This window comes from Gopherus evgoodei, chromosome 3 (genome assembly GCF_007399415.2).
Source record: "Gopherus evgoodei ecotype Sinaloan lineage chromosome 3, rGopEvg1_v1.p, whole genome shotgun sequence".
Classification (NCBI taxonomy): domain Eukaryota; kingdom Metazoa; phylum Chordata; order Testudines; family Testudinidae; genus Gopherus; species Gopherus evgoodei.
The window spans coordinates 746,868-771,187 of NC_044324.1; the positions used below are offsets into that span (position 1 = coordinate 746,868).

Genomic DNA, 24,320 nt, shown 5'->3' on the forward strand with positions numbered 1-24,320 from the left:
GTGCTCTCAATGTGGGCCATTAGCTGTGAGCTACTCCAAGTGAAGATGCCTCCTTCCAGACTTGAGTCTTGCATTCCACTGCTTCGCACAGCCCCTGTCTGGAGAAAGTCCAGAGCAAGCTGTGGGTGTCTGACCCTTTGAAATGTTTGGATCTTTGGTGAGCCCTAGGTCTGAGCCTTTAAACATTATCTCACTGCTAACAACACACACACACGCACAGAGGGGAGGGTGTGGGGAAGGGGACAAGGCCACTGTTCCAACCCAGCTGATAAGTCCTGAGTGTTGACAGAAGCAATAATTAGATCCAGTCATTTCTGCTCATCATCAGGTCTGGTGTATTTAGCCGGAATATATTTTTTTCTTCTTCTTTTTTTTTTTTTGTAATCAGAGCAGAACATGGAGAGGAAAGAGCCAGCAGTGAGTGAAAGTCCCTGGATTCTCATCTTCCATTAGAAAGATGATCAAACGGCAGCCCAGAGCTCTACCCACCCCAACTTGTGGGAATCCAGTTATGTATCAAAGCCAGTAAGCCAGGGCAAAGCGAAGCTGCAAAACACTTTTCTGTTTTTCAACATGCTCCTAACTTTCCCACACATTCAGCTTTTGGGGGCAACTTCCTCACACTTAGTCTTTGCTCATCGGTGAATGTTGGAGCAAAATCCCATCAGGCATTTTGGAGTTATGGGGTTAGCGGGAGGTGGGCTTTGTTCTGTTTTTTTTTTAAATCTGGATGGAATTTTCAAAAGTGACTAGCTATTTGTGGTGCCTCTGCGTATAGGGGTCTGACTTATTATTATTATTTATTAAGTGCATCATGGTAGTTCCTTAGGACCCCCCCCATTGCAGTCATGGAGCAGGACCTCATTGTGCTAGGCGCTGTACATTATTTCTAAGGGGTATTGTGGTAGCGCCTAGCAGCCGCAGTCATGGATCACAGCCCCATGGAGTTAGGCACTGTATATTATTTATTAGGTGTATTACGGTAGCGCCTAGGACCCCAAGTCATGGAGCAGGGCCACACTGTGCTAGGTGCTGTACATTATTTATTAGGGGTATTATGGTAGCACCTAGAAGCCCCAGTCCTGGAGCAGGACTCCATTGTGTAGGTGCTGTACAAACACAGAACAAAAAGATGGTCCCTGCCCAGAAGAGTTTACAATCTACACGGAGATTAGAGCTGAGCTATGAACTGATGTTTTGGTTACCAAACCAAAAAAAAAGGTGTGGGGGGATTCATTCGCTTCAGGCTTCCTGGAAACAAAAACATTTCAAATTTTCCAGTGAAATGAAAAAGTCGATTTTTTTTGTTTCAAGTGAAATGAAACATTTTAAAATCAAGGCTGGATTTTTTTTTAATTTTCAAAAGATCTGCTCTAGTTCAAAAGAAATTAATTTGGGGCTGTTCTCTGGCCTGTGTTATATCCAAGGTCAGACTAGATCAGGGGTTCTCAAACTAGGGGTCAGGACCCCTCAGGGGGTTGTGAGGTTATTATGTGGGGGGTCACGAGCTGTCAGTCTCCACCCCAAACCCTGCTTTGCCTCCAGAATTTATAATGGTGTTAAATATATAAAAAAGCATTTTTAATTTATGGGGGGGGGATTGCACTCAGAGGCTTGCTGTGTGAAAGGGGTCACCAGTACAAAAGTTTGAGAATCAATGGACTAGATGGTCACCATGGCCTCTTCTGGCCTTGGAAATTCTGAATCTACAAAGTGGCAGGGGTGCATTTTATCCCCAGTCACCTGGTTGCTGGTCTAAATGTGAGATGTAAATCTGCTTCCATCTGTCTTCTGCACAACAAGATCTTGGGGTCCTCAAATAGCTCCCCCCTTCCCAATCCCCCTGCCCTCTCCTTTCTCAAAGTGCATGGAAGTGCAGTATTTGCTCAGATCAGGCAGGTTTAAAGCAGACCTAGCGGTTGAGATCATTCTTCCATTAGGGCGATCTGTGAATTTTTAACTCCTGTTTTAAATTGGTTTTCACCTAAGGAATAATTAGACTGGGTCATTTTCATGGGATAATTGAATAAGGATCACTCTGCCTGGACTCGGTTCTTTGAACCACAGTGAATCTCCCAGCCTCTGGTAAGGCTGCCTGCTTTTCCCGGTCTCATTGACCAAAAGGGAAGCATAGATCATGTATAGGGACTCTGGATTCTACTGGGTGAGGGTCAAGTGTGATTCAGGGACATGAGGCTTCGATTCAGATATATACAACTACTTAGGAATTGCTAAAGCAGATCAGATCAGTGGTCCATCGGGCCCAGGATCCTATGACAATGGCCAGTATCTGAGGCTTCAGAAAAAGGAGCAAGAAACTTCATACTGGGGAATTAGGGCCAGATTTTCAAAAAATCTCCAGGCCAAATTTCCAAGCCTTCAGCACCTCTTAGTATTATTTATTCCTGTACTGTGGTAGCGCCTAGGAGCCTCAGTCATGGACCAGACCCCTTTGTGCCACACAAACACAGAACAACCCCACAATCAGCCACAATCCAGCACAGATAACTCTTGTGATTTTAGCATGAATCTCAAAACATTTGCTGTTTTTCTTCAAGCTTCAGCTCCAGGTGATTACAAACTTGAAACCATGACCCATAAAGACTCATAACCCAGAAGGCAAATAGAGGAAAAAATAAAAAGAAACAAAACAACTCCCTCCCCCAACGAATTATCGTATTGTAACATCTCATGATTTTTAAATAAGTCTCATGATTTCCTGGGTCCTGACTTATCATATTTGAACATTTGGGGCCGGCCATGCTGTATGATTGTTTATTTAGATTTACAATAATTAAAAACCAATGCTTTAGCCACCCTAACACATCCTTGATCATACAATAAAACACCAGCAGCATTAAAGTTATCATTTCAACAGGAACTCAGACACAAACACCAACAGCTCTTCTTAGTTGTGGGAACCATATCCTGAGCCCTTTCTATAAATCCTAGCATACACATCTAACTGTATATAGTACACATCTTCTGTGTGTCTGTGTGTGTGTGGTGGGGAGGGTTGCACAGTGCCTGGCACAATGGAGTCCTGTGCTGCTGCAATACAAATGAAAGGAATAATATATCCTGTAGGTGGCCTGGAAAAATCTCACCCAGTATGTTTAAGATTTTCCCCGTTTTAGTCTTTATGAGATTACAGAGTAACAAATGGAAGGACATTTGCAGTATGACTGACCCCAACTGTAAAACTTTACCATGAATGGATCAGGCCTTGCAAAATCATGAGACTAGCTTAAAAAAACATGAGATTTTTATAAAAAATGATTGGGGTTCTTTTTCTTTACCTTCTGGTTGCTGAGCCTTTAGGGTCACACTGTGGGTCGTGTTTTGAAGCTTTTTTCGGCATTATGAGAGCTAGAAACTTACTCTTCTTTTTCATGTAATTCTATGACTTCAGGAGTTTGGTCTTTTAAAAAAGCATCAAATAGTGTGAGACTTGTGATAAAATTGTGAGAATTGGCAAAAGTGGGGTTTCTTTAAGAAAAATTATCTGGTTCTATTTTTCAACTAACTGCCTATGTCCCCATAACAATAACCCACCCAGCCACTCATCACCCTATGTGTCCCTATAACACACACACATACAATTCTGTGTTCTTAAAACAAACACAAACACACACCCCTGTATGTCCTTATAACCCCTGTATCCTTATAAAACACACATGCCTGTGTCCCTATAACACCCACACCCATGTCCCTACAACACACACACAACACCTGTGTCCTTATAACATACTCATCCGCCTATTTGTCCTTATAACACCCCCTACTAGTGTCCTTTTAACATACACAAACACATATACATGTCCATTGATGCTGCTGTAGCAGGGATCAACGCATCCACATGCTTCTGCCCCTCGGAACTACATCTCCCAGCCTCCCCCGTGGCTCCCAGGCGCCTGCTGGGAGCTGTAGTGCGAGGGTGGAAGGGCTGCAGCTGAGTGCCAAAGGGACGTGGAAGGCGGAAAGACTACAGCTCCCAGCGGCCATTGCGAGGGCACAAGGGAAGCTGGCCGCGGGGGAGAACCCTGAGTTTGGAAGAGGCAGGTAAGGGGTGGGCGAGTCGGGTGGCGGCGCTGGGACCCGGGGCCCGTAGGGTGAGGCAGGAGGGAAGAGCTGGATGCTGCCCCAAGGGGGGAAGTGGAGAAAGGGAGGTGGGGGAAAGAGAATGCAGCCCCCCTTTGTCTGCCTCCTCCCCCTCTCCCATCGGGGGGTGGGGGAGTGGAGATAAGAGGGGTGCGAGGAGGGGGAGGGAAGAAGGAGGAAGCGGAGGGGGAGCTGGGAGGGGGGAAGAGGAGGGAGAGGGGAGCTGGGAGGGGGAGTGAAGGTGGGGAAGAAAAGGAGGAGGAAGCGGGGGGGGAACTGGGGGGAGTGAAGGTGGGGAAGAAAAGGAGGAGGAAGCGGAGTGGGGAGCTGGGAGGGGGAGGGAAGGTGGGGAAGAGAAGGAGGAGGGAGGGGGGAGGGAAGGTGGGGAAGAAAAGGAGGAGGAAGCGGAGGGGAGAGCTGGGAGTGGGAGGGAAGAAGGAGAAAGCGGAGGGGGAGTGAAGGTGGGGAAGAGGAGGAGGAGGAAGCAGGAGGGGGAGTGAAGGTGGGGAAGAGGAGGAGGAGGAGGAAGCTGGGGGGAGTGAAGGTGGGGAAGAGGAGGAGGAGGAAGCGGGGGGAACTGGGGGGAGTGAAGGTGGGGAAGAAAAGGAGGAGGGAGGGGGGAGCTGGGCGGGAGAGAAGGTGGGGAAGAAAAGGAGGAGGAAGCGGGGGGGAACTGGGGGGAGTGAAGGTGGGGAAGAAAAGGAGGAGGGGGGAGCTGGGGGGAGAGAAGGTGGGGAAGAGAAGGAGGAGGAAGCGGAGGAGGGAGGGGGAGTGAAGGTGGGGAAGAGAAGGAAGAGGAAGCGGAGGGGGGTGCTGGGAGGAGGAGTGAAGAAGAGGAGAGAAGGGGGAGCGAGGAAGGAGGGAGGGAGGCGGGAGCTGGGCAGGGGAATGAAGAAGGAAGAGATGGAAGGGAGTTTGTTCTCTCTCCCCCCACCTTCAGTTGGGGGTGGAGCACCCTCTTTGGCACCCTGGGAGCTGCCCCTCCCTCAGTGTGATGCCCTGGGTTAGTTTGCGGCTTGGTCTAGGCTCCCTGATTTGACTCACCCTGCTTCCCTCCCGCAAGGCATCCCTGTCTGCATCATTCTGTTTGTTGTGGTGTGAACCCAGCCATGCTCGGCTTTTATCACCAGCACAGAAATCTGGGGGCAGCAAATGGGCAAGAGACCAATTCACAAAGTGACCTGAAGAGATTCAAGTTGCCGATAATAGGGGGCAAATTCAGCCTTGAGCCCTGCCCTTGTGGAGAGGGCAGACGCACCTCAGATACAAAGGAATGGGGGTTTCATGAGCTCCCGACAGCCACACTGCTCCCTTAAGATGAGTTTCTCTTCCTTTTGGCTGCTTGGCCCTGCCCCAGTAGTTTTATATATGTAACCATATCTCAATTGCCACACAGACAGTCCGGGATCAGAACCAGGAAGCCTCTCCAAGAGTCTTGAGGAGAGATCCCCAGCATGGAAACATATAAGACCTGCCCTGTTAGCCCCCCTTCTCTGCTTGAGCCCAGCCAGTGGTACCGTCTCTCAGATTGTCCCTGGGGACACATTACTAAGTTGACAAGGCCCTGGGCCATTTCCAGGCAGCAAAAAGTCAAGATTGTGCACGGGTTAGAGTAGGGGATTCAGCGCCAGACAGCCTGGCTTTCACTGGTTGTGCCTCTGGCTAGCTGTGTGACCTTCGTCAAGATGGTTAAGCCAATGTTTTTGAAATTGGCCCCTGATTTTTGAGTGCCCAGATTGTGACACCTTGGGCTTGCTTTTTGAGAAGAGTGGAGAGCCCACAACTCCTGTGGATTTCAGCTGAGCCTTTGTCTGCTTAGCCTCTCATGGTGTAAAATTGGGCGCCTGAAATCAAGGGTCTCTGTTTGAAATGTTGGCCATCTGTGAAATGGAAACATCAGACTGCACCAGAGCTGGCCCAACAGTTGAAGAGTTTGACGGGTGAGTATTTTCACAGACAGAAAGTGCCGCATTTGGTTCTCTGTGATGGGACATGATTTGCATGGATGAAAGTGTTCATGAGTCCCAAATGTTTCTCCAGTTTTAGCTCTGCTACAGATGGCGTTTGCAAGATCTCTCCATCTCTGCTCCCTTTGTATCACACCAGCCGTGCTCTGTCCAAATGTGGCTGGCTGGGATTCATCGGTGCAGTGTCTAGATTGGCCAGAGGTGACGCTGTAGAGCAACTCGGGGTGCTCCCCCTGCAGTGCTTGGGACAGGGAGTAAGAGGTTGGGGCTGGGTATTGAATTAGAATCTCTAGTGTGTTGCTGTAGGGACTATCAGAGAATTAAGGGTGGATTTGAACCCAGGGCTGGAAAGGGATCCAAGGGAGACCTGCTGCACATCCAGGCAGCTCCCACTCCTCTCCATCCCAGCAGTGAGAGTGCAGACACATCCCAAACCAAATTTCCTCTCAGACTTAGGGCTGCCGATCCAGCTGGCATTACAGGGTCCCCATGACAGGCCCTCAAACGTTCTGAGCTTTGGTGTTGGCCTTGTTCCAGGATGGGGACACAGAGAATGTAGGCCTTGGGGGCTCTGCGCATACCCCTGGCCCCTTCCCTGGCCCCATTTTGTTGGTGAAGACCTGGCATAGTGAGCAGAGTATCCCATTCCACCTACCTAGGGGGCTGTAAGACAATGCCAAGGACTCCTCCCCGCTTGCCCCTATGCCTAGGGAATCTTTTTTTCATCTCTGCTCTCCAGCCCCCTGACAGAGGGGAGCTTCATCTCCATAGCCCATTAGCAGGGGGTCAAGGACCCAAGGAAGGAGCCTGTTAGTGCTCCTTGTGCTGATAGGTTTTGCGATGTGGCTCCCTGTCCCCTAAGGAACTGAACTTGCACCTGCCATGTCGCTCCCCACTGAGCAGCACTCCCATGGTTGTGTCACTGTGGGCCCTGCCTGGGTTTGAACTGGTGACCTGGAGATGAAAGGTTCAGGGACCCATTCCCAGTGCACTCTGTTGGTTTGAGTGGTGCCCCTGTCAGATGGTTAAGGCTGGCCCAGCAAGTAATCTGATCTGCTGGTAGCGACCCCTCTGGGCCTGTTTTGCAACCTAGGCCAGGTCAGAGGAGCTGCATTGCAACCGATGTCAACAGCCCTTAGGCCTTGGACAAACTAGTTTTGCAAAGACTAAGCAGGGCAGAGGCCGGCTGCCTCTGGGGTTGGGGCCTTTGGCAGCTAGGTCAACAGTTCAGGTCAGTCCTGTAGAGACGAAGAGCTGTTAGCACTGAATGACGGTGAGTTTGGTAGGTCTCAACATTCTTTGTATCACAGTAGCATGTAGACCACCCAACTATGTTCCCCATTGTGCTGGAGGCTGCATGGATCCATGGTGAGATGTCACTGGCCCAAACAGCTCCCAGCCTATGGGCACAGAGAGGGGAAGGGACTGGACCTAAGTTGATGGCACAGCTGGGAATAGAATCCAGGTGTCCTGGATCCCAGGACAGTGCCCTGCTTTGGGCCATGCTGCCAGAGGTACAGGGCATAAAACCCACTATGAAACTTGCTCCCAGTTGAGCAGTTCCAGCAGAGTGGCCTTGGCTGGGAGGTGGGAGGGGATTCTGCACTTGTTGCTTTGGCCCCAGTGTTTGGGAGAAGCAGATTCCAGGGGTTATTTGCTGGCACCCAGTTTTGCACTCTGTAACATGAGCATCCAAACCAGGAGTGCTTTGCCAGCTCAACCGACTGGGGAAGCCAAACCACACCATGTAATTTGGCTGATCAGTTGTAGTCAAACCAGTCCAGCTAGAATATCGAGGGATGGGCTTGCAGGGAACCAGGCAGCACTAAGGGAGATCCAGTTATTTGGAGGAAGTGTTGATCGGCTGGCAGCTGCAGGGAATGAGGTGGAGTTATTCACTGCAACCTATTTACTCAGCTGCAATTTGAGGATGGGGTGGGGGAAAAGAGGGGGCTGGCCCAGCTGTACCTGATTTGTGAATATCTGGACAACATCATTCTCCTGCTGTGTCCATCGGGCCCCTAAATTCACTAAGCTGGGGAAGTGAGCGTGCAGTCTAGTGCTGAAAACAGGGGACTGGGAGTCAGGACTCCTGGGTTCTGTCCCTGGCTGTGGCAGGGAAGTGAGGTCTGGCGGGTAGGCTGGGAGTCAGGTAAAGATCCAATTAGTGGATCTTCCACCATGATGTAGCTCAGATGTGAGCCAGCTCCTGGGAATCATTGATTTAGGAGAGGTAGCCTGAGCTTTCTGCAGTATGGCTACTCTTCTGATTTATTTATTGCCGTGACACCTAGGAGCCCCAGTCACAGGCCAGGACCCCCTACACTAACAGAACAATAAGATGTTCTCTGCCCCAGGGAGTTTCCCATCTGAGTAGTAGGCAAGAGACACCAGGTGCAGATGATGGGGGATCCCACAGAAGGAAATAGAGATTCTCATGTGCTGCTCATCCTGCATGCAGAACTCAGTGGGTAAGATTGGCCGGTGCTACAGGGGAGCAGGGCCAGCTTTAGGAAGTGCAGGGCCTGTTTCGAATAGTTTCGACGGGGCCCTGGCAGGGATGACTCACCCAGCAGCGCTCCGGGTCTTTGCTCCGGGTCTTCCACGGCGCTGAAAGACCTGCCGCCGAAATGCAGCCGAAGACCCAGAGTGAGTGACAGACCGCCGCCGGGTGAGTAAAAATTAAAAAGGCGCCTAAGTTCGGCGCTGTTCTTTAGGGCGTGGGGCCCAATTCGGGGGAATCAGCCTAAAGCCGGCCCTGCAGAGGAGAGTAGAGTTTTGGGCCAGAAGGGTCCATTAGAGCCTCTATACCACCGGCCATTCAATTTCACCAGTTACCTCTGTATTGAGCCCAATGGCATTAGGTAGAAAAAACTATTTTTGTCCTGAGATGTATGGCCATGAAAACGCGGGGCGCTTGGCAAAGCTGCGACTTTTGCTGCCTTGTGGCTTGCCCTGACTTGCCGTGCAGTAACTCGCCATGTAGACAGACCCTTGTGCGCCACAGGCAGAGAACAGGCGAGACAGAAATGCCACCGATGCCTGAGGCCCCTGGAGTGGTAGGGAGTTGATTAGGTGGGATATGCAGACATGATCCCAACAGGCGATCCACACCCCATGCTGCAAAGCAAGATGGAACCCCCCCGCCCCCAAGGTCCCAACCAATCTGAGCTGGGGGGTTGTGGTCGGGTGGGAATTCCTTCCTGACACCTCATCAATAATGGTCCCGTCTGGCCACGGGCGGCTCAAGGCCCCAGCACGCCAAGCATGTGCTTGGGCTGGCATGCTGCGAGGGGCGCTCTGCTGGTCACTGTGGAGGGTCTGCTGGTCCCACAGCTTCGGTGGACCTCCCGCAGCATGCCTGCAGAGGGTCCACTGGTCCCACACCTTTGGTGGACCTCCCGCAGGAGTGCCTGCGGAGGGTCTGGTGGTCCCGCGTCTTCGATGGACCTCCTGCGGGAGGTCTGCTGAAGCTGTGGGACCAGCAGACCCTCCGCAGGCAAGCCGCCAAAGGCAGCCTGCCTCCCGTGCTTGGGGCGGCAAAATCCCTAGAGTTGCCCCTGCTTCTGACCTTCAAATCTATGACTCAAATGGATGGGAGCGTCCTCCATCACTGGACAGCAGAAATAATGTCTCATACCCAAACCATGTGACTTAGCTGACCAATGGTAACAGAGCCAGCCCACCTGGAATATTGTGGGAGAGGGGCTTGCAGGGAACTGGGAGGGACTAAGGAAAATCTAGTCCTTTGGACTGGCTGTCTCGAGTCTCCAAAGCCCCTCTGTGCAGCTACCTGGAGTCTAGACCATCCCCGACCCCTGCTGGGGAAATGGTTTGTGACTGATGCTGTGTGGGGAACCTGTTCAGCTAACCTTGTGTCCCGTCCCCTTCCTGTGTTAAAAGTTGAAGGCATCCCCTTTTTCCGCAGGTGGAATGGTGCTAATGCATCATCTGGGAGCATGGCATTCCTAGGCGGCTTCTGTCTGGGGCAGATGGCTTTGTACCCTGCGCAGTTGGCAAGGGGATTACACTTCGGTGCAAACAGAGTGTTTGATGATGGGACAGCCCCTTCCCCCCTGCATTGAGGGTTTGAAGTTCCCCGGATTAGGAGGAGCTCGGGTGGCAGGATACCCCCATAAGGGCAGAAGCAATTCTTTGCTCTGTTTTTTGAGCTCATGATTATTAATATTACCCAGACTGAGATGAGGGCCCTGTGGTGCTGGGTGCTGGACAGACACAGAGCGAGACATTTCCTGCCCCAAAGACCTCACAGTCTAAATAGACCAGAAGTGTGAGGAGAAACCGAGGCACAGCTCGAGGAGGTGACTTTACCACAGTCACACAGCAGGTCAGTAGCAAAGCCGGGAACAGAACCTAGCTGTCCTAAGACCCAGGCCAGTGCAGCCACTGCATCACATTGCCACTCGATCACTTATTAATAATAGCAACGAATTCTGTGCACTTCTAGGACAGCACGTTTTCATCCCTTGACCTCAAAGTGTGTTTCAAAGGAAGGTCCATGGTCATTATCCCCATTTTACTGATGGGGAAACTGAGGCGCAGACTGAGGAAGTGACTTACCCACAATCACACAGAGAATCAGCATTAGGGTGAGAATAGTGCTCAGTCTCCTGCTCTTACCACTAGACACACCTCCCCTCTGTGTGCTGGGCATAGAACCTAGAAGTTCTGACACTCAGCCCCCCGCTTTAGCCACTAGACACCACTGCCCTCACAGAGCCGGGGATAGAACCCAGGAATTCTTCTGGCACTGCTGGATCACACGTCTCCCTTTTCCAGAGAATTGTTTCACCTCCCAGTGGACAACACGAACGTTTTGAACAGGAGAGTCGTGAATGTCCCATTCGCAAACACCATCATCTGGGGCTAAAATCAGGCACACTCTTGGCCTTCCTGGGTCTCTTGCCATGTGCCCGCTGCGTGGCCAGATGCTGGTGAGGAAAATATACTCCACAGTCCTAGGCGCACTGTCTCGGCTGGGTTTGGCTCCCACTCCGGCAACCGGCATAGCTGCACCAGTGCAAGTAGGCAACAGTGCAGTTTGTGCTCGGAGAGCTCACGCCTGCTTGGGAGTCAGCTGCATCAGGCCTAGTGCCTTCGCCTGCCTGCCCCTAGTCAACTGAATTTGGCCTTGTTCAGGGGTGACTTGATCCCAGTCTATAGGGGATCCCAGTCTAGCAGGCCAAGGTCTAACAAGATCCAGCGGTGGAAGTTGAAGCTGGATGCACTCAGACTGGAGCTAAGGTGCATGTTTTTACCAGTGAGGTAAAAAACATCGAAATGATTTACCAAGGAGCATGGTGGGTTCTCCATCCCTTGTCAATTTCTAAATCAAGGTCAGACGTTCTAAAAGATCTGCTCTAGTTCTGACAGGAATGATTGTGGGGGGGGTTCAGTGGCCTCTATTATGCAGAGGTCAGACTAGAGGATCAGAGCGGCCCTACTGGCCTTGGAATCTATGGAAAATATCCCTGAATCAGAGCTTAAACCCTGACTAGCTCTTGTTTGCAGAGTGCTTAGAAATCCTCAAGCGGAAGGAGGTGGAAAACAGCCTGCTATTGTGAGGGTGCTGCATCAGTCTCTTTGGAAGCATCACCTGTTGGTAGGATGAAGGACTGGATGGGATCTCCTGGGACACAGCATCCAGTCCCTGCTGTCTCAGCAACCCCATCAGATACGCCCATTCAGAAATTTAGCAAGCTCCTGCTTCACACTAGTTAGGTCCTTTGCCCCCCGCTGTCCTAAGGAGACGGCTGCTGAACTGCCGGCCTTTGATGGTTAGTTCTCTGGCCTGTACCATACAGGACATGGTCACAATGGTCCCTTCTGGCCTTAGAATCTCTGAATCTGGGAACAAAGCCACCTCGTTCCCAGCGTCGATCACCAGTTTATCCCCATTCGTTCTTGTGATCTGAGAGGTCTGATACGCCATTTTTCCACCTGCTGTGCTGATACCCCTGTGCTTCCCGGTGCTGGGCAGCAAGGTAGGATGCAGAGAGGTGGTGCAGTAGAGGGTGGTGTTTTTGTAGTGGTGGGTCACATCCCCGAGGGTGGGGATGGGGTGACAAAAGGCAATCACAGGTTGAAGATATTGTTACAGTCTAAGCAAAGAAAATCTCGTCCCCCAATTTCCTGACCATTCAAGATCAAGTATTGTCTGTCTCTGGCTCGAAATGCACACAAAGCATCACTTACACAGGCCTAGCATTGTTTGCATTGATCCATTTTTTACTCTGAAAGTAAACGTGCACAGTTTTGATTCAGCTAAGGGGTTGCCACACTGCAAAGGTTGAGAAGCGCTGGCCTAGTGGCTGGGGCAGCGGAGTAGGGTTGCCAGGCATCTGGTTTTCGAAAAGGGACCCTAGTGGCTCCAGTCAGCACAACTGGCTGGGCTGCTAAAAGTGGTTGGCTGCAGCAGCCGACTCTGTGCAGTTCCCAGAAGTGGCCGGCATGTCCCTCCAGCTCCTAGGCTGGGAACCACGGCCAATGGGAGCTGCAGGATAGGCACTCTGTGGATGAGGGAGCGCATGGGGCCCCATGGCCACCTCTGCATCTAAGAGCTAGCGCAGTAGTTCTCAAACTTTTGTATTGGTGACCGCTTTCACATAGGAAGCCTCTGAGTGTGACCTCCCCTTATAAATTAAAAACACATTTTTATATATTTAACACCATTATAAATGCTGGATGCAAAATGGGGTTTGGGTTGGAGGCTGACAGCTTGCGGACCCCCTGCCCCGAAATGACCTCGTGACCCCCTGAGGAGTCCTGACCCCCAGTTTGAGAACCCCTGAGCTAGAGGGACATGCCGCACACAGCCTGGTGAAAATGAGTGAGCAAGGGTAGAGGAGAGCAAGCGATGGAGGTTGGGGATGGGGCCTCAGAGAAAGGGCAGGGCAAGGGTGTTTGATTTTCTGCAATCAGAAAGTTGGTAACCCTAAGCTTGGCCTGCTGGGTGATTGTGGACAATTCACTTCCCTGGTCTGTGCCTCAGTTTCTCCTGCTGTCCCTTGTCTGTTTAAACTGAAAGCTCTCTGGCTGGGGACTTTTTGTTCTCTGTTCGGACAGCTCCTAGCACATTCATCCATGACGGGCTCCTAGGTGCTACTGTAATACACCTAATGTACAGCACCTAGCACAGTGTGGTCCTGGCTTAGATGCTACCATAATGCACCTAAATGTATTGCACAGTACCTAACATAATGGTGTCCTGGCTCATAACTGAGGCTTCGAGATGCTACCGTAATACACCTAATAAATACTGTACAGTGCCTAGAGCACAGGGGTCCTGGCCCGTGACTGTGGCTCCCAGGCGCTGCTGTAATACACATAATTAATAATAATAATAATGAGGTCCTGATCTTGGTTGTGTGCTACCGTAATTGAATGATAATGCTCGTTGCAAGTGCCTTACGGTTGGGCTCTTGGAAGGTTAATTTTCTCCTCCCTCACGGGCGGAAGTGCGAATCTGGGTTTTGTAGGGTGTGTGTGTGTGTGTGTGTGTGTGTGTTTAATCACAGCACAAAGCATTTATAGATTATTTACAGTAATGGTTTGTATCTGAGCGAATGCTTTACTAATTACAGTCATAAAAAGGGCTATAAAAAGCACATTCCCCGTGGAGGGATCTATGTGAAGGTCTTTCTTGGTTCACTTGTAACCAGGGCTACGATGAAATCACTCATCTGAGTTACAGCACAGAAAGAATTCTGGTACAAAATAGGGGTTTTGGAAATGTGGGATTGGGAGATGAGGCCTTTCTCCTCTAGGGGCACTGGCTCCAGTCTGGCCCAGGAGTGGGAAGACTGGCTGGTTCAGAGGAGGTAGGCTCCATATCCCATTACCCCAGTTCCTCTAGGGGGTACCAGTTCCAATCTGGCCCCAGGCTGCTGGCAGTGGGGGATGGCTTAGGGGAGATGGAATATGGAGCTTTTTTCCTCAGGAGGAGTGGGGGGCTGGCTGTGATCCAGATGCAGGGCGGGGGTATTGGCTAGCTCAAGGGGGTGGGTAATGGGATATGGGGCCTTTCCTGCTGGGAATACTGGCTCCTATCTCAGGGTCAAGGGACTGGTTGGTTTAGGAGAGATCAGGGAATGGGATATGGGGCCTTTCACCTCTAAGGGGGCCCCAGTTCCAATCCAGGTCATTGGCATCAGATGCTCGAGGGTGCTGGGTACAGGGTATGGGCCTTCCACATCTAGCGCGCAGGTTAAAATCTGGCCCCAGGTCAGGGCCCGGCTGGCTCAAGGGAACGACTGTAGGTTTGAATCCAATTCCCGGCCAGGAGGACTCGGTGGCTTGGGCTGGAGTCATTGACTGTAAGGGCGCCAGCTCCCTTCTACCTGGGCCAGCGGGGGTGACCCATCCACGGCAGCCTCTGTCAGGCGAGTTTGCTCAGTCTCGCGCTGCCTCGGAGTGGAACCAAGTTGTGTGCCCAGAGCTGCCACGACAGCTGGTCCTCTGTTGGCAACCCCAGCAGTGGCACCACGGAGACCTAGGCCCCCTCTCCACCCTGGCAGCAAGTGCTTGGAGCTGCACGTGCCCTGTGGATAAGCAGGGGGTGTGGCAGGGGATCTGTTCCCTCACAAGGGATCTTGAAAATGGCCCCCAAACATCACATGTCTCCCCCATCTCTCCTGCTGGGTGGTTCTTACTGGCTAGTGTCTGTTTGGCAGGAGATGGCAGCATGATGGACCAGCCGGATGCTCCCCTCGGTGCCACCCCTGTGGGTCCGCCCTTCCCCCAGGGGGGCGTCCTGGCCACCCAGTTCCTGCAGGCCGAGCTGGAGCAGAATGTGCGTCTCAGGGAGCTCTCCTTCCTCGACCCTGTCTGTTACGTCTACAACCCTCTGGAGTACGCCTGGGAGCCTCACGAGGACTATGTGAAGAGATATTGCTGTTCCCCTAAAGAGGTGCTTTTCCTCGGCATGAACCCCGGCCCATTCGGGATGGCACAGACTGGGGTAAGGCAGCCCGTCCCACGGGGGCACTTGGGCAAGGGAGGCAAATGGGAGATGGGGATTGGAGCAGCGACTGTGGGCAATGTCTTGGCCCCACTGGGCATTTGGCCATTGATTTCAGTGGGCCCAGGATCTTGCCCCGTGTTGTTATGGGCCCTGGAGCCCTTTGAGGCTTTAGATGAGACCAGTCTCCCCACATTTGAACTGGAATCTTGGGGGCTGGGGCAGAATTGGGACATGTCTTGAGTTGCACGGTGGGTGCATTGGAAGTGCCCGTGAGACATTCCTGTACCTACTGACCACAGCCAGTGTGTGGTGATTGCCGGAGGTAGGGGAGTGGGGGGGGTGGTGGTGAGACCTTGCACGTTTGCACCAATGGGCCAGATCCCCAGCGAGTGTCAATCAGCCATAGCTCCATGGAAATCAATGCGGCCAGACCCCAGCGAGTGTGAATCGGCCTTAGCTCCGTGAAGTCAAATAACGTTAGTGTGGGCATTATAGCAGAGCATAGAAGCCCCACCCAAGATCTGGTTGTGCGCCCGGAGCTGCACGTACACATAATGGGAGGCCATCCCTGCTCCACGGAACTTACAATCTACATACATAAAGAGCAGGAGGGGAAAGTTGCCCACGGGCGCACGCATGGCAGAGCTGGGAATAGAACCCAGGTGTCCTGGCCCAGTACCCTACCCTTTGGACCATGACACATTTTGATGATGTGCCCCCTGGGAGTGTGCTTTGTTCAGTGGCTGCAGCTGGGAGCCGCGAGCTGGTTGGTTGATACAATGCAGCTGGTTAATATTAATGGCGTTAATTCGGGGAGTAATTAGGCGCCTGCGCTGCAGCAGGATCTCCTGCCGTTAACGCTCATCTGCCCAAGGAGCTGCAGCTGCCTTAAGTGCTGCTCATGTAGCAGGCTCTGACATACTGATTCCCTGTGCGCAGGTGAGACCAGTGTTCCCTACCGCCGCTTCTAACGTTTAACTGGACGGGGGCCATGTAGATCCACTCCTCCTTTGATGCCATGCCAGGAAGCAGAGTGGAAAGTTGGTGTCAGAGTCCAGGGCTTGCGAAGATATTGCAAAGCGCCAGCGCATGCGCACACGTGTGTGTGATTGCTGCCCTCTACTGTATGGAACCAGAACTGCTCTATTGTGTGTCATAGGCTCTGTACTACTAATGGAGAGTCTCCTTTTACTCAGTGAGAAGATGGAGGGTCCGATGGTTCGGACCCTACCCTCGCACTTGGGAGACTGTGATTCAAGCTCCTGTTTGGCCGCAGCCTTCGTGTGAGACTTTGGGGGAGTCTCCTAGCTGCTCAGTGCCTCAGTTTCCCCCATCTTTACCGTGGGGATGATAGCCCTGCCTCACAAGGGGGTTTTCAGGCGCTCAAATACAGTGGTAATGGTACTATGTAAGTACTCTGGATAGACTGAGTTTCCTGCCTGGCTGTGATTTGTTACCATGCTTTAGTCTTGCAGTTTGTTTAGTTTGTGAATGCAGCCACCTCTGGGGTGGGACACAGCAGCTGTTTACACTTCACCCAGCACTAAAATTACTATTATTACTATTATTTTATTATTTATGAGTATTGTGGTAGCACCTAGGACACCAATTTTCAAACTTTTTGAGTGGAGCCCCACCTTTGAATTAAAATTTTTGGTTGCGACCCCTTCCCCTGGGGCTTTCAGGGTGGGGGAAAGTGCCTGCAATGGTCTCTGGGGGCAGAGCCAGCACTGGGCATGGAGGCGTTGACACCGAGCCATAGGCTGGGTGGCCCGCTGAGATGAGTCAGGGGTTGGAGGTATCGCTCCCTCCCTGAGGCACCCTCCCCTGCACGGCCACTTGTTCTCCCACGCCCCCAAACGTTCCTCAACACCCTACTAAGGGGGTGCGCTCCCCAGTTTGAAAACCTCTGATCTAGGAGCCCTGGTCATGGATCAGCACCCCATTGTGCTAGGTGCTGTACAAACAGAACAACAAGTCTGTCTCTGGTCCACCTCTGGGGTGGAATGCAGCAGCTGTTTAATGGCAGCACTTTAGGAAAGGAAGTGAAGAAGGACTCTCTGTCCATACGAAGCTTCAGGGAGGGATTTTAAAGTAACAAAAATAATGGAGTTTGACCAGGAAAACCACATCACAGGAGGATCATGGGTAACTCCTTAGCCCTGCTGTCACGCAGGTGTCTGTCCAGCCAGCTCCTTCCCAGTCCCAGCTCGAGGACCTGATCCTGCCTGTACCACCCTCAGGATCTCAGTGGGCATTGGAATAGAGGGCTGGCCAGTTTATCCAAGTGACTGGCAGAGGTGGGAGGCTGCCCTGTGACTGCTTCTTCCCCACTCACCTGTAGTTGAATCCATTTGCAGAGGGCCAGAAAGTGGGAGAGCAGCACGTCTCGCTCCCCAGATGATGTGAGGGGATGGGAGAGCAAGACGGAGACCCCTTCCCCCAAGCCTCTTCTCTACTCCCGGTGCCTGACAGCTGCTCCATCACTGATCCCCTCTGACAGCCCCTGGTCATGGGGTCAGAGGTCAAAGGATCAGCTAAACAAATCATTCAATAATGCGCTTTAATTTATATTGGGGGGTTGGAGGGTGGGGGGTGTCTCCCACCAAGCTGCATTTGTCCAGCTGCTAATTGGCAGATCTGGCGAGCAGGGGTGAGGGGAGGCTTTATCTTGACATTAGACCCAGGGGCGATCGATATACGTGGGAGGTGGGGGCTGTTTTGTGGGGACTGGGGGCTGCAGAGGGTGAGATTGGCTTCTCCTGAAATATGATTACAGATCAGGGCAGTGCAGGGCCAGGACCGTGAGGGCTGCCGCGGCAGGACCCTGGCACTGGGGGAGGGGTGAGACCCCCCTGATGTTTTGTATCAATTCACCTTCTGTGCAGGGAGCTAATAACACAGGAGCCGGCTTCGTTCGGCCGCCATGGTTTCCTAGCCCAGGGTTCCTTTCTGGGGCCAGCAGGGTTGGGAGTCTGCAGCTATTGGGGTGAGTGTTGGGGCTTTGGGTTAGGATCCTTCCACCCCCTCGTGATGCCTCCATCTCAGCCGCTCTCAGCCCTCATTCCCAGCTTTCCCAACCTCCTCCTGCCTCAAGAAACCACATCTGGGCATCTTCCTGTGACTCCCTGTTCTTCCCTTCCAATCCCCCTGCCATGCGAACCCCTCCCCGGTGTGCCTTCCCCTGTCCGGCTCTCAGGGAAAGCCTCCTTTTAACAAGGCATCTCTGTGCACTTCGGGGGTCAGGAAGCATGGCATAGTGGTTAGGGCACCAGCCTAGGATGCAGGAGACGTGGGGTCAAATCCTTCTTTTGCTACAGACTTCCCTGTGTGAGCTTGGGCAAGTCCCTTAGCCTTACTGCCTCAGTTGCCCAGATGCGGATAATAGCCCTGTGAGGGGCTGTGTGGATAAATACATCTGAAATTGTGAGGTGCTCAGAGGCTGTGGTGATGGGGGCTGTAAAAGTGCCTCAGATAGATAGCAACTCTCATGCTCCAGGGAGCAGGCTGGTTGTAGGGGTCAGGAAGGTTTTGTTTTTCCTACCATGCCAGGACCAGATCTGCACTCCCAGTGTGATGCTCCTACCCAGATCCTCCAAAGAGTTCAGCTCCTGACATGCCACGTGCTTGAAGATCTGGCAGTTGGTAGCTCTGGACCTCCCCTGGGGGCTGAGTCAGAGCTCAGATCCCATACTCTCTGCCCCACCCTCCTCCTTCCCCTTCCCACACCTAACGTAGATGCTTCCAGCCTTCGTGCTCCTTCTCTGCCCCCTTTCCAAATAACCTCCATCCCGTGGGATGTGTGTGTGTGTCAGGGAGTAGAGCCACCATGCCCCTCGCGGGTGACCAGATGGCAGTGGGCTGAGTGCAGCCTCTGACCTCCAGGGTGCAGATCCGGTCTGGCGGCCAGTGTGAAATGAACTGAGGGCCGAGGTGGCTGCACCACCTAATGCACCATGCTAGTGGGCACTGACTGGCCGCCTCCTTGCCCATCTCAGCAGAGGCAAAGGTTGAACTAGGCTTTAACTGCCTTTCGGCCACAGGTGGACGGAAGCTGCAGCCCACGAATGCTGAGTCTGTGTGCATAGCTTGCTCTGCTGCTCTCTGATCTGTGCACTCCAGCCCCCAGAGCTGGCTGTCTGGCGGCCACGAAATTCTCATTAGGGAGAAAATAACCAGGACCCTCTACGGAGACCTGCACCGGCAGAGACCAGCGAGTGCCTTGTATGGCGAAATCACAGCCTCTTGTGTCTCCTCTCACACTCTCCACTCCATGCTGCTCTGTTAACAAAGCCCAGTCTCTCTTCTCTGCAGCTGGGTCTGCACTGACCCCTGTCCCTCACGGCCTGGCATGTCACCCTTCAATTCGGGCGGGGGAAGCGCCATGGCTCCAATATGGTAACAATTCCCCATTTCCCCTCTGATCTCTGCCTGCAAGTCTCTCTCTTCCCAGCGCTCCTCTCCAGCCAGCCGCAGCCTCTGCAGGCTGTTTCCTGCCCTGTTGGTCTGGTGCTGATGCTCCCTGCAGGGAGCTGGGTGCTCAGTCCCAACGGTCCCAAGGCAGCTTGTCCCCTCCAGCAGAGAGCATGTGGGTTCCTTTTGGGCGAGTGTATTGCTGTGAGGGATATGATGCAGATGGGGGTTGGGGGCATCTCTGCCGAGGCTGCTGGTAAGGGGGACCAGCTGGGATGGACACCCCTGGTAGTGGATTTTAGAGGACCAATGGCTACAGATCCACTGCCCCTCCTCACAACTCCCATCGGCCTGAGCAGCTGCAAATGAACCCGCCAGGATCTGGAGTGCGGCTCCTGGGTCTGTGTCACTTGAGCGGCCGAGCTGACTCCTCCTGGGAACCTGTACTGAAGCTACACCTGGCCGGGTCACAGTGGTGGAATGCTCTGTACCCCGATGGCACTCCCCAGGGGCCGGCACAGCCCCTCCATGCCCCACATCATTAACCTTCCAGCTGCAAAAGGTCCAAGTTGTTTCTGGCTCCAGGTGATGTGTTTGCTTGCAGCTGCCTGGGAGTCTGACCTTAGGAGCATCTTCTTGAGGACTGGCACAGAGGGAGGCAGGGGGCTGCAGGTGAGGATTGAGGGGCATTGGCAGAACTGGGGGGGGTGGAGCCCAAGGCTGGAATAGCATGAGGCTGCGGGTTGGGATTGAGGGGTACCAGCAGAGTGTGTGGGGAGGGAGCCCAGAGCTAGGGTAGCAGGGGGCTGCAGGTTGGGATTGAGGGGCACTGGCAGAGAGGTGTGTGTGAGCCCAGAGCTGGGGTAGCAGGGGGCTGTGGGTTGGGATTGAGGGGCATCGGTAGAGCTGTGTGCGAATCTCACTCTCTCCTTTTCTGTCTCCTACATGAGTGGTCCCATCTGGCCTGTCAGTAAACAGCCTGCATTATTATTTTTGGGGGTGGCCCTGGGGGAGGGTGCCCCTGGTGTGTGTGGGGGGGAGTGGGGGATGGCAGTGGGCTACGAGGAGATTGGGGTTCAGTGGGGAGAGAGAAATCCTGCTCTGTGGGATTGACTCCTGTTACCTCCTTATTGGGAGTGGGGTCATTGTACCAGATGTCCCTTCCCCAGTCCTGCTCTGGGGCGGCTCTCTGGCAAATGGGGCACCCAGTCAGTCCCAGGCATTGGCCTGTGTCTGTGTTAGGATGGGGAAGGGTGAAGCAACATCTCCCCCCTGCCCCTTCTGCGGAGGCATCAATTCTCTGTGGCCGTGGTACAGCGGGATCCTAATCCCAGCCTGTTAGAGATGAGGCCACTTCCTACCAGGGAGTGCTTCCTCTGCCTGGCTGCAGAATGGGCGGGGAGCGGCAGAGAAGAGCCTGAGAAGAGCCCTGGCTACTCGCTTAGGCCTGGCAGGGATGGCTCCTGGGATGGGGCCATGCAGATCTTCAAACACGGCTGTTTTGCTGGGACAGAGGGTTGCAGGAGGAGGCTTGGATGTCTCTGCTTTTTCTGTCCAGGTGGGTAAAAGGGGGGGGCCTCCTGTGTTCAGTTTCCAGCTCTCAGAGGGGACTGGGGTCCAGTGGTTAGAGCAGGGGTGGGGGATGGGAGCCAGGACTCCTGCATTCATTTCCCAGGACTAGAATAAAATAAGGGTTGTTTTTATACAATGTTTGTATAGCAGCAGTGGCCAAAGGCCCGGATCCAGAATAGGAACCCAACCATCTCAGCATGCTGGCCACTGCACAGACTGAGAGATAGTCCTGCCCCAAAGAGCTTGCACTCTGAGTAGACAAAGGGTGGGAGGGGAAACTGAGGCACAGAGCGTTTTGCCCTAGGTCATCCAGCAGGCCAATGACAGAGCCAGGGCCAGCACCCAACTCTCCTAATGTGATGCTTTATCCATTAGGCAACACTGCCTCCCATGGTGTCTACCTCCTTTGGCTTCCCTGATGCTCTTGGCTTTAGCCTATCAATGGCTGTGGCTCCGGCTCCAGGGCTTCCCCTGATGGAGGAGGTGGGGTCTTGCTGGCCAGGCTCCTCTCTGACCCTGCTCTTGTTCCCCCACAGGTGCCCTTTGGGGAGGTGCGTCACGTCCGGGAGTGGCTGCAGATCCGTGGGCAGGTGTCTAAGCCGGCCCAGGAGCACCCCAAGAGACCTGTCCTGGGGCTGGAGTGTCCCCAGACGGAGGTGAGCGGTGCCCGCTTCTGGGGCCTCTTCCGCTCGCTGTGCACTGGCCCTGAGGCCTTCTTCCGCCGCTGCTTCGTCCACAACCACTGCCCGCTGCTCTTCATGAGCCAGAGCGGCAAGAACCTGACGCCGGCCGACCTGCCGGCCGCCCAGCGCGAGCGCCTGCTGCAGGTCTGCGACGACGGGCTGGCCCAGGCCGTGCGCCTGCTCAGTGTTGCCATGGTGATCGGCGTGGGCCGCTTTGCCGAGCAGCGGGCCCGCAAGGCCCTGGCCTCGGCTGGCCTCCAGGTCCGGGTGGAAGGCTTGATGCACCCCTCGCCTCGCAATCCCCAGGCCAACAGGGGCTGGGAGGCTATTGCCAAGGCCAGGCTGGAGGAGCTGCGTGTCTTGCCCCTGTTGACGGGCTGAGCCTGGGGCAGGGAGGGCACCCCCTGCTGGAGACACTCACTGGGTCTCATTCATGGCCGATGCTCCTGGCCACCTAGGACATACATTTCTGTTGCCGTTGCCACTGATTAGCGGATAACAGGAGCCCCGTCCTGAAGGCTGGGGCTTCCTGCACCAACACTACCTCCCCATACCCTCACCTGGAGTCTTGTCACCCACCATCTACATCCCCCATAGGGGGCTGCAGAGGAGCAGCCTCGGATCCTGCTCTCAACTGGTGTCTGATGGAGAAAGGGACTGCAGCCTTCAGATCCTCACGAGCTGGGGTTTGGTTCAGGCCTGTCTTCAGTTCTGCCACCTCTCTGTGGCTGGGCCCAGTCCTGGTTGGAAGGGCAAGTCAGATCCTTCCACCCTCGGCTTGTTAGAAACCGGTTCCCATGCTGCTCAGCCCCCTTAGCACTGAGATGAGCCGGTGTTTGACATCAGGAAGCAGCCTGGAGTGCTGACCAATTTACACCAGCCCAGATCCACTCCCTTGGTGTCCTGTTGTGATGGGATCCCTGGGGTACGACCTGGAACTGTGGGACCGCTGTGCCTCCTTAAGCATGTTTTGCCAACCCCCCCAGGGGCTGTTATCATTCAGCACCAGCATGCAGAGACACACCCAGCTAAGTTGCCTGAATGGTCTCCAAGCCACTCCTGAACTATGCAGAGGGAAACACCAGCACATCTCCCAAGCCCCCAGCCTTGCACCCCAGAAATATACCGTCTTGCACTCTTCAAGACCTATTCTTGAACCATGCAAGCTCATTAATTAGTTTGCCCCTTCGTCAAAGGATAGGGGACATGCACCAGCCTTTGTAATCTGAGTAGATTCCCCAAGCACTTTAGAAAAACTCATTGCTAAAGATAAAACATTAAAGGAAAATCTATCTTCCTGCACTTAATAAACTTAAGTGATTGTCAGTGTTAGGCACAGAGGTCAAAGTTGGTTACATAAGAAATAAGAACAGACTTGCAATCTAAATTCTAACTTGAACAGACAAAGATTTACATCAAACAGCTTTTCTCACCCCGCTGGATGTTGCTGATAGGTTACAGTTCTTAATACACAGGCTGGATCGCTCTCTCAGCCTGGGACCAGTCTCCTCAGTTCAAAGCCTTTGTCTTCCAAGCATTCTTGTTGCCTTCAGGGGAGGAGAGAGGACAAGTGATGATGTCACTGTCCCTTTTTTTAAATACTTTCTTCCAGGTGCCACAAAGATCCTTGCTGTGACATGGGGGTTAGGCAGCTTCCATTGCGTATGTGGCCTCTCTGAGGAGTCTTAGAGAGTGAATTCTTCTTGATGGGCCATCAACACATGTCTGGCTGGTCCTGATGTAAATCTGTCTTGTCAGCTGTTTTTTATTGCCACTGAAAGGCCGGCGGTGGGTGTTTCCCATTTACCACGTATCTCAGTTGTGACATCGCACCCCATAATGCTTTATGGAAATATGTTTATAAATGTATATGTGACATAACTGGAATATGTTTTATGCTACATATGTCATGTAACATATCTCTGCAAAGGTTATGACCTACTGAATATATTCATCCTATTTTTATGCATGTATCATTTTTGTGTTCGAAGTTATGAATATTGGCTGTGTACTTGTCTGATTATAAGTAGCCTTAGTAAGGCATTTGGTCAGCTTCTTAAGAAAGGAATTTGCAAGTTAAGTGCCCAGTCAGGAAACACTTAACGGACAATGGACCTTGGAAGACTCTAATCCACATAAGAAGTCTATCTGGGGATGTTCAAGGTAGCATGTGAACATGCCAGCTGTAAAGTTCTGAGTCATGCATGGACATATGAATTGCCGATGTGACTCCAAAACTCCAGCTTGCAGCTGGATTCTTCATAGGAGAGAGGAGGGGGTCTTCACCCACAAGAGAGAGTCTATTTAAGCCCCTGGGAGATCCCTCCATTTTGTCTCCAGCTGGCTCAAGAGATAGCCTCTCCACCCCCAAGGATACCTGAAAGAAACTGGAACAAAGGACAGTAGCTACAGCGGTGTGAGTGATTGCTGGACCCAGACTAGAAGGAGGCTAGTCTGTAAAAGAATCTTACTGGAACATCTCTGAGGGTGAGATTTCATCTGTAATCACTTTCCTATGGTATTAGGCTTAGACTTGCATGTTTTATTTTATTTTGCTTGGTAATTCACTTTGTTCTATCTGTTATTACTTGGAACCACTTA

The 24,320-nt window shown here is 52.8% G+C and overlaps 1 protein-coding gene across 5 annotated transcripts; it reads left to right on the forward strand.

Moving 5' to 3' along the window:
* Window positions 1-3,986: 3,986 nt before the first annotated feature.
* Window positions 3,987-23,621, forward strand: SMUG1 (single-strand-selective monofunctional uracil-DNA glycosylase 1). 5 transcript variants are annotated; one of them, XM_030554418.1, is made up of 4 exons: window positions 4,021-4,062; window positions 5,498-6,041; window positions 14,762-15,048; window positions 21,573-23,621. In XM_030554418.1, exons 3-4 carry the CDS (start codon window positions 14,773-14,775, stop codon window positions 22,098-22,100), a joined length of 804 nt encoding a protein of 267 aa, XP_030410278.1. In that variant the 5' UTR covers window positions 4,021-4,062; window positions 5,498-6,041; window positions 14,762-14,772; the 3' UTR covers window positions 22,101-23,621. The 5 variants fall into 5 exon arrangements, with proteins under 5 accessions (XP_030410276.1, XP_030410277.1, XP_030410278.1 ...); XM_030554416.1 differs by lacking the exon at window positions 5,498-6,041 and having other exon boundaries at window positions 3,987-4,062; XM_030554417.1 differs by lacking the exon at window positions 5,498-6,041 and having other exon boundaries at window positions 4,010-4,058.
* The last annotated feature ends 699 nt before the right edge of the window (window positions 23,622-24,320 follow it).

Coding starts and splice junctions, on each gene's coding strand:
- SMUG1 (XM_030554416.1), top strand. CDS start 14,773: ATGATGGACCAGCCGGATGCTCCCCTCGGTGCCACCCCTGTGGGTCCG. Junction 15,049..21,572: donor TCGGGATGGCACAGACTGGG/GTAAGGCAGCCC, acceptor GTTCCCCCACAG/GTGCCCTTTGGGGAGGTGCG.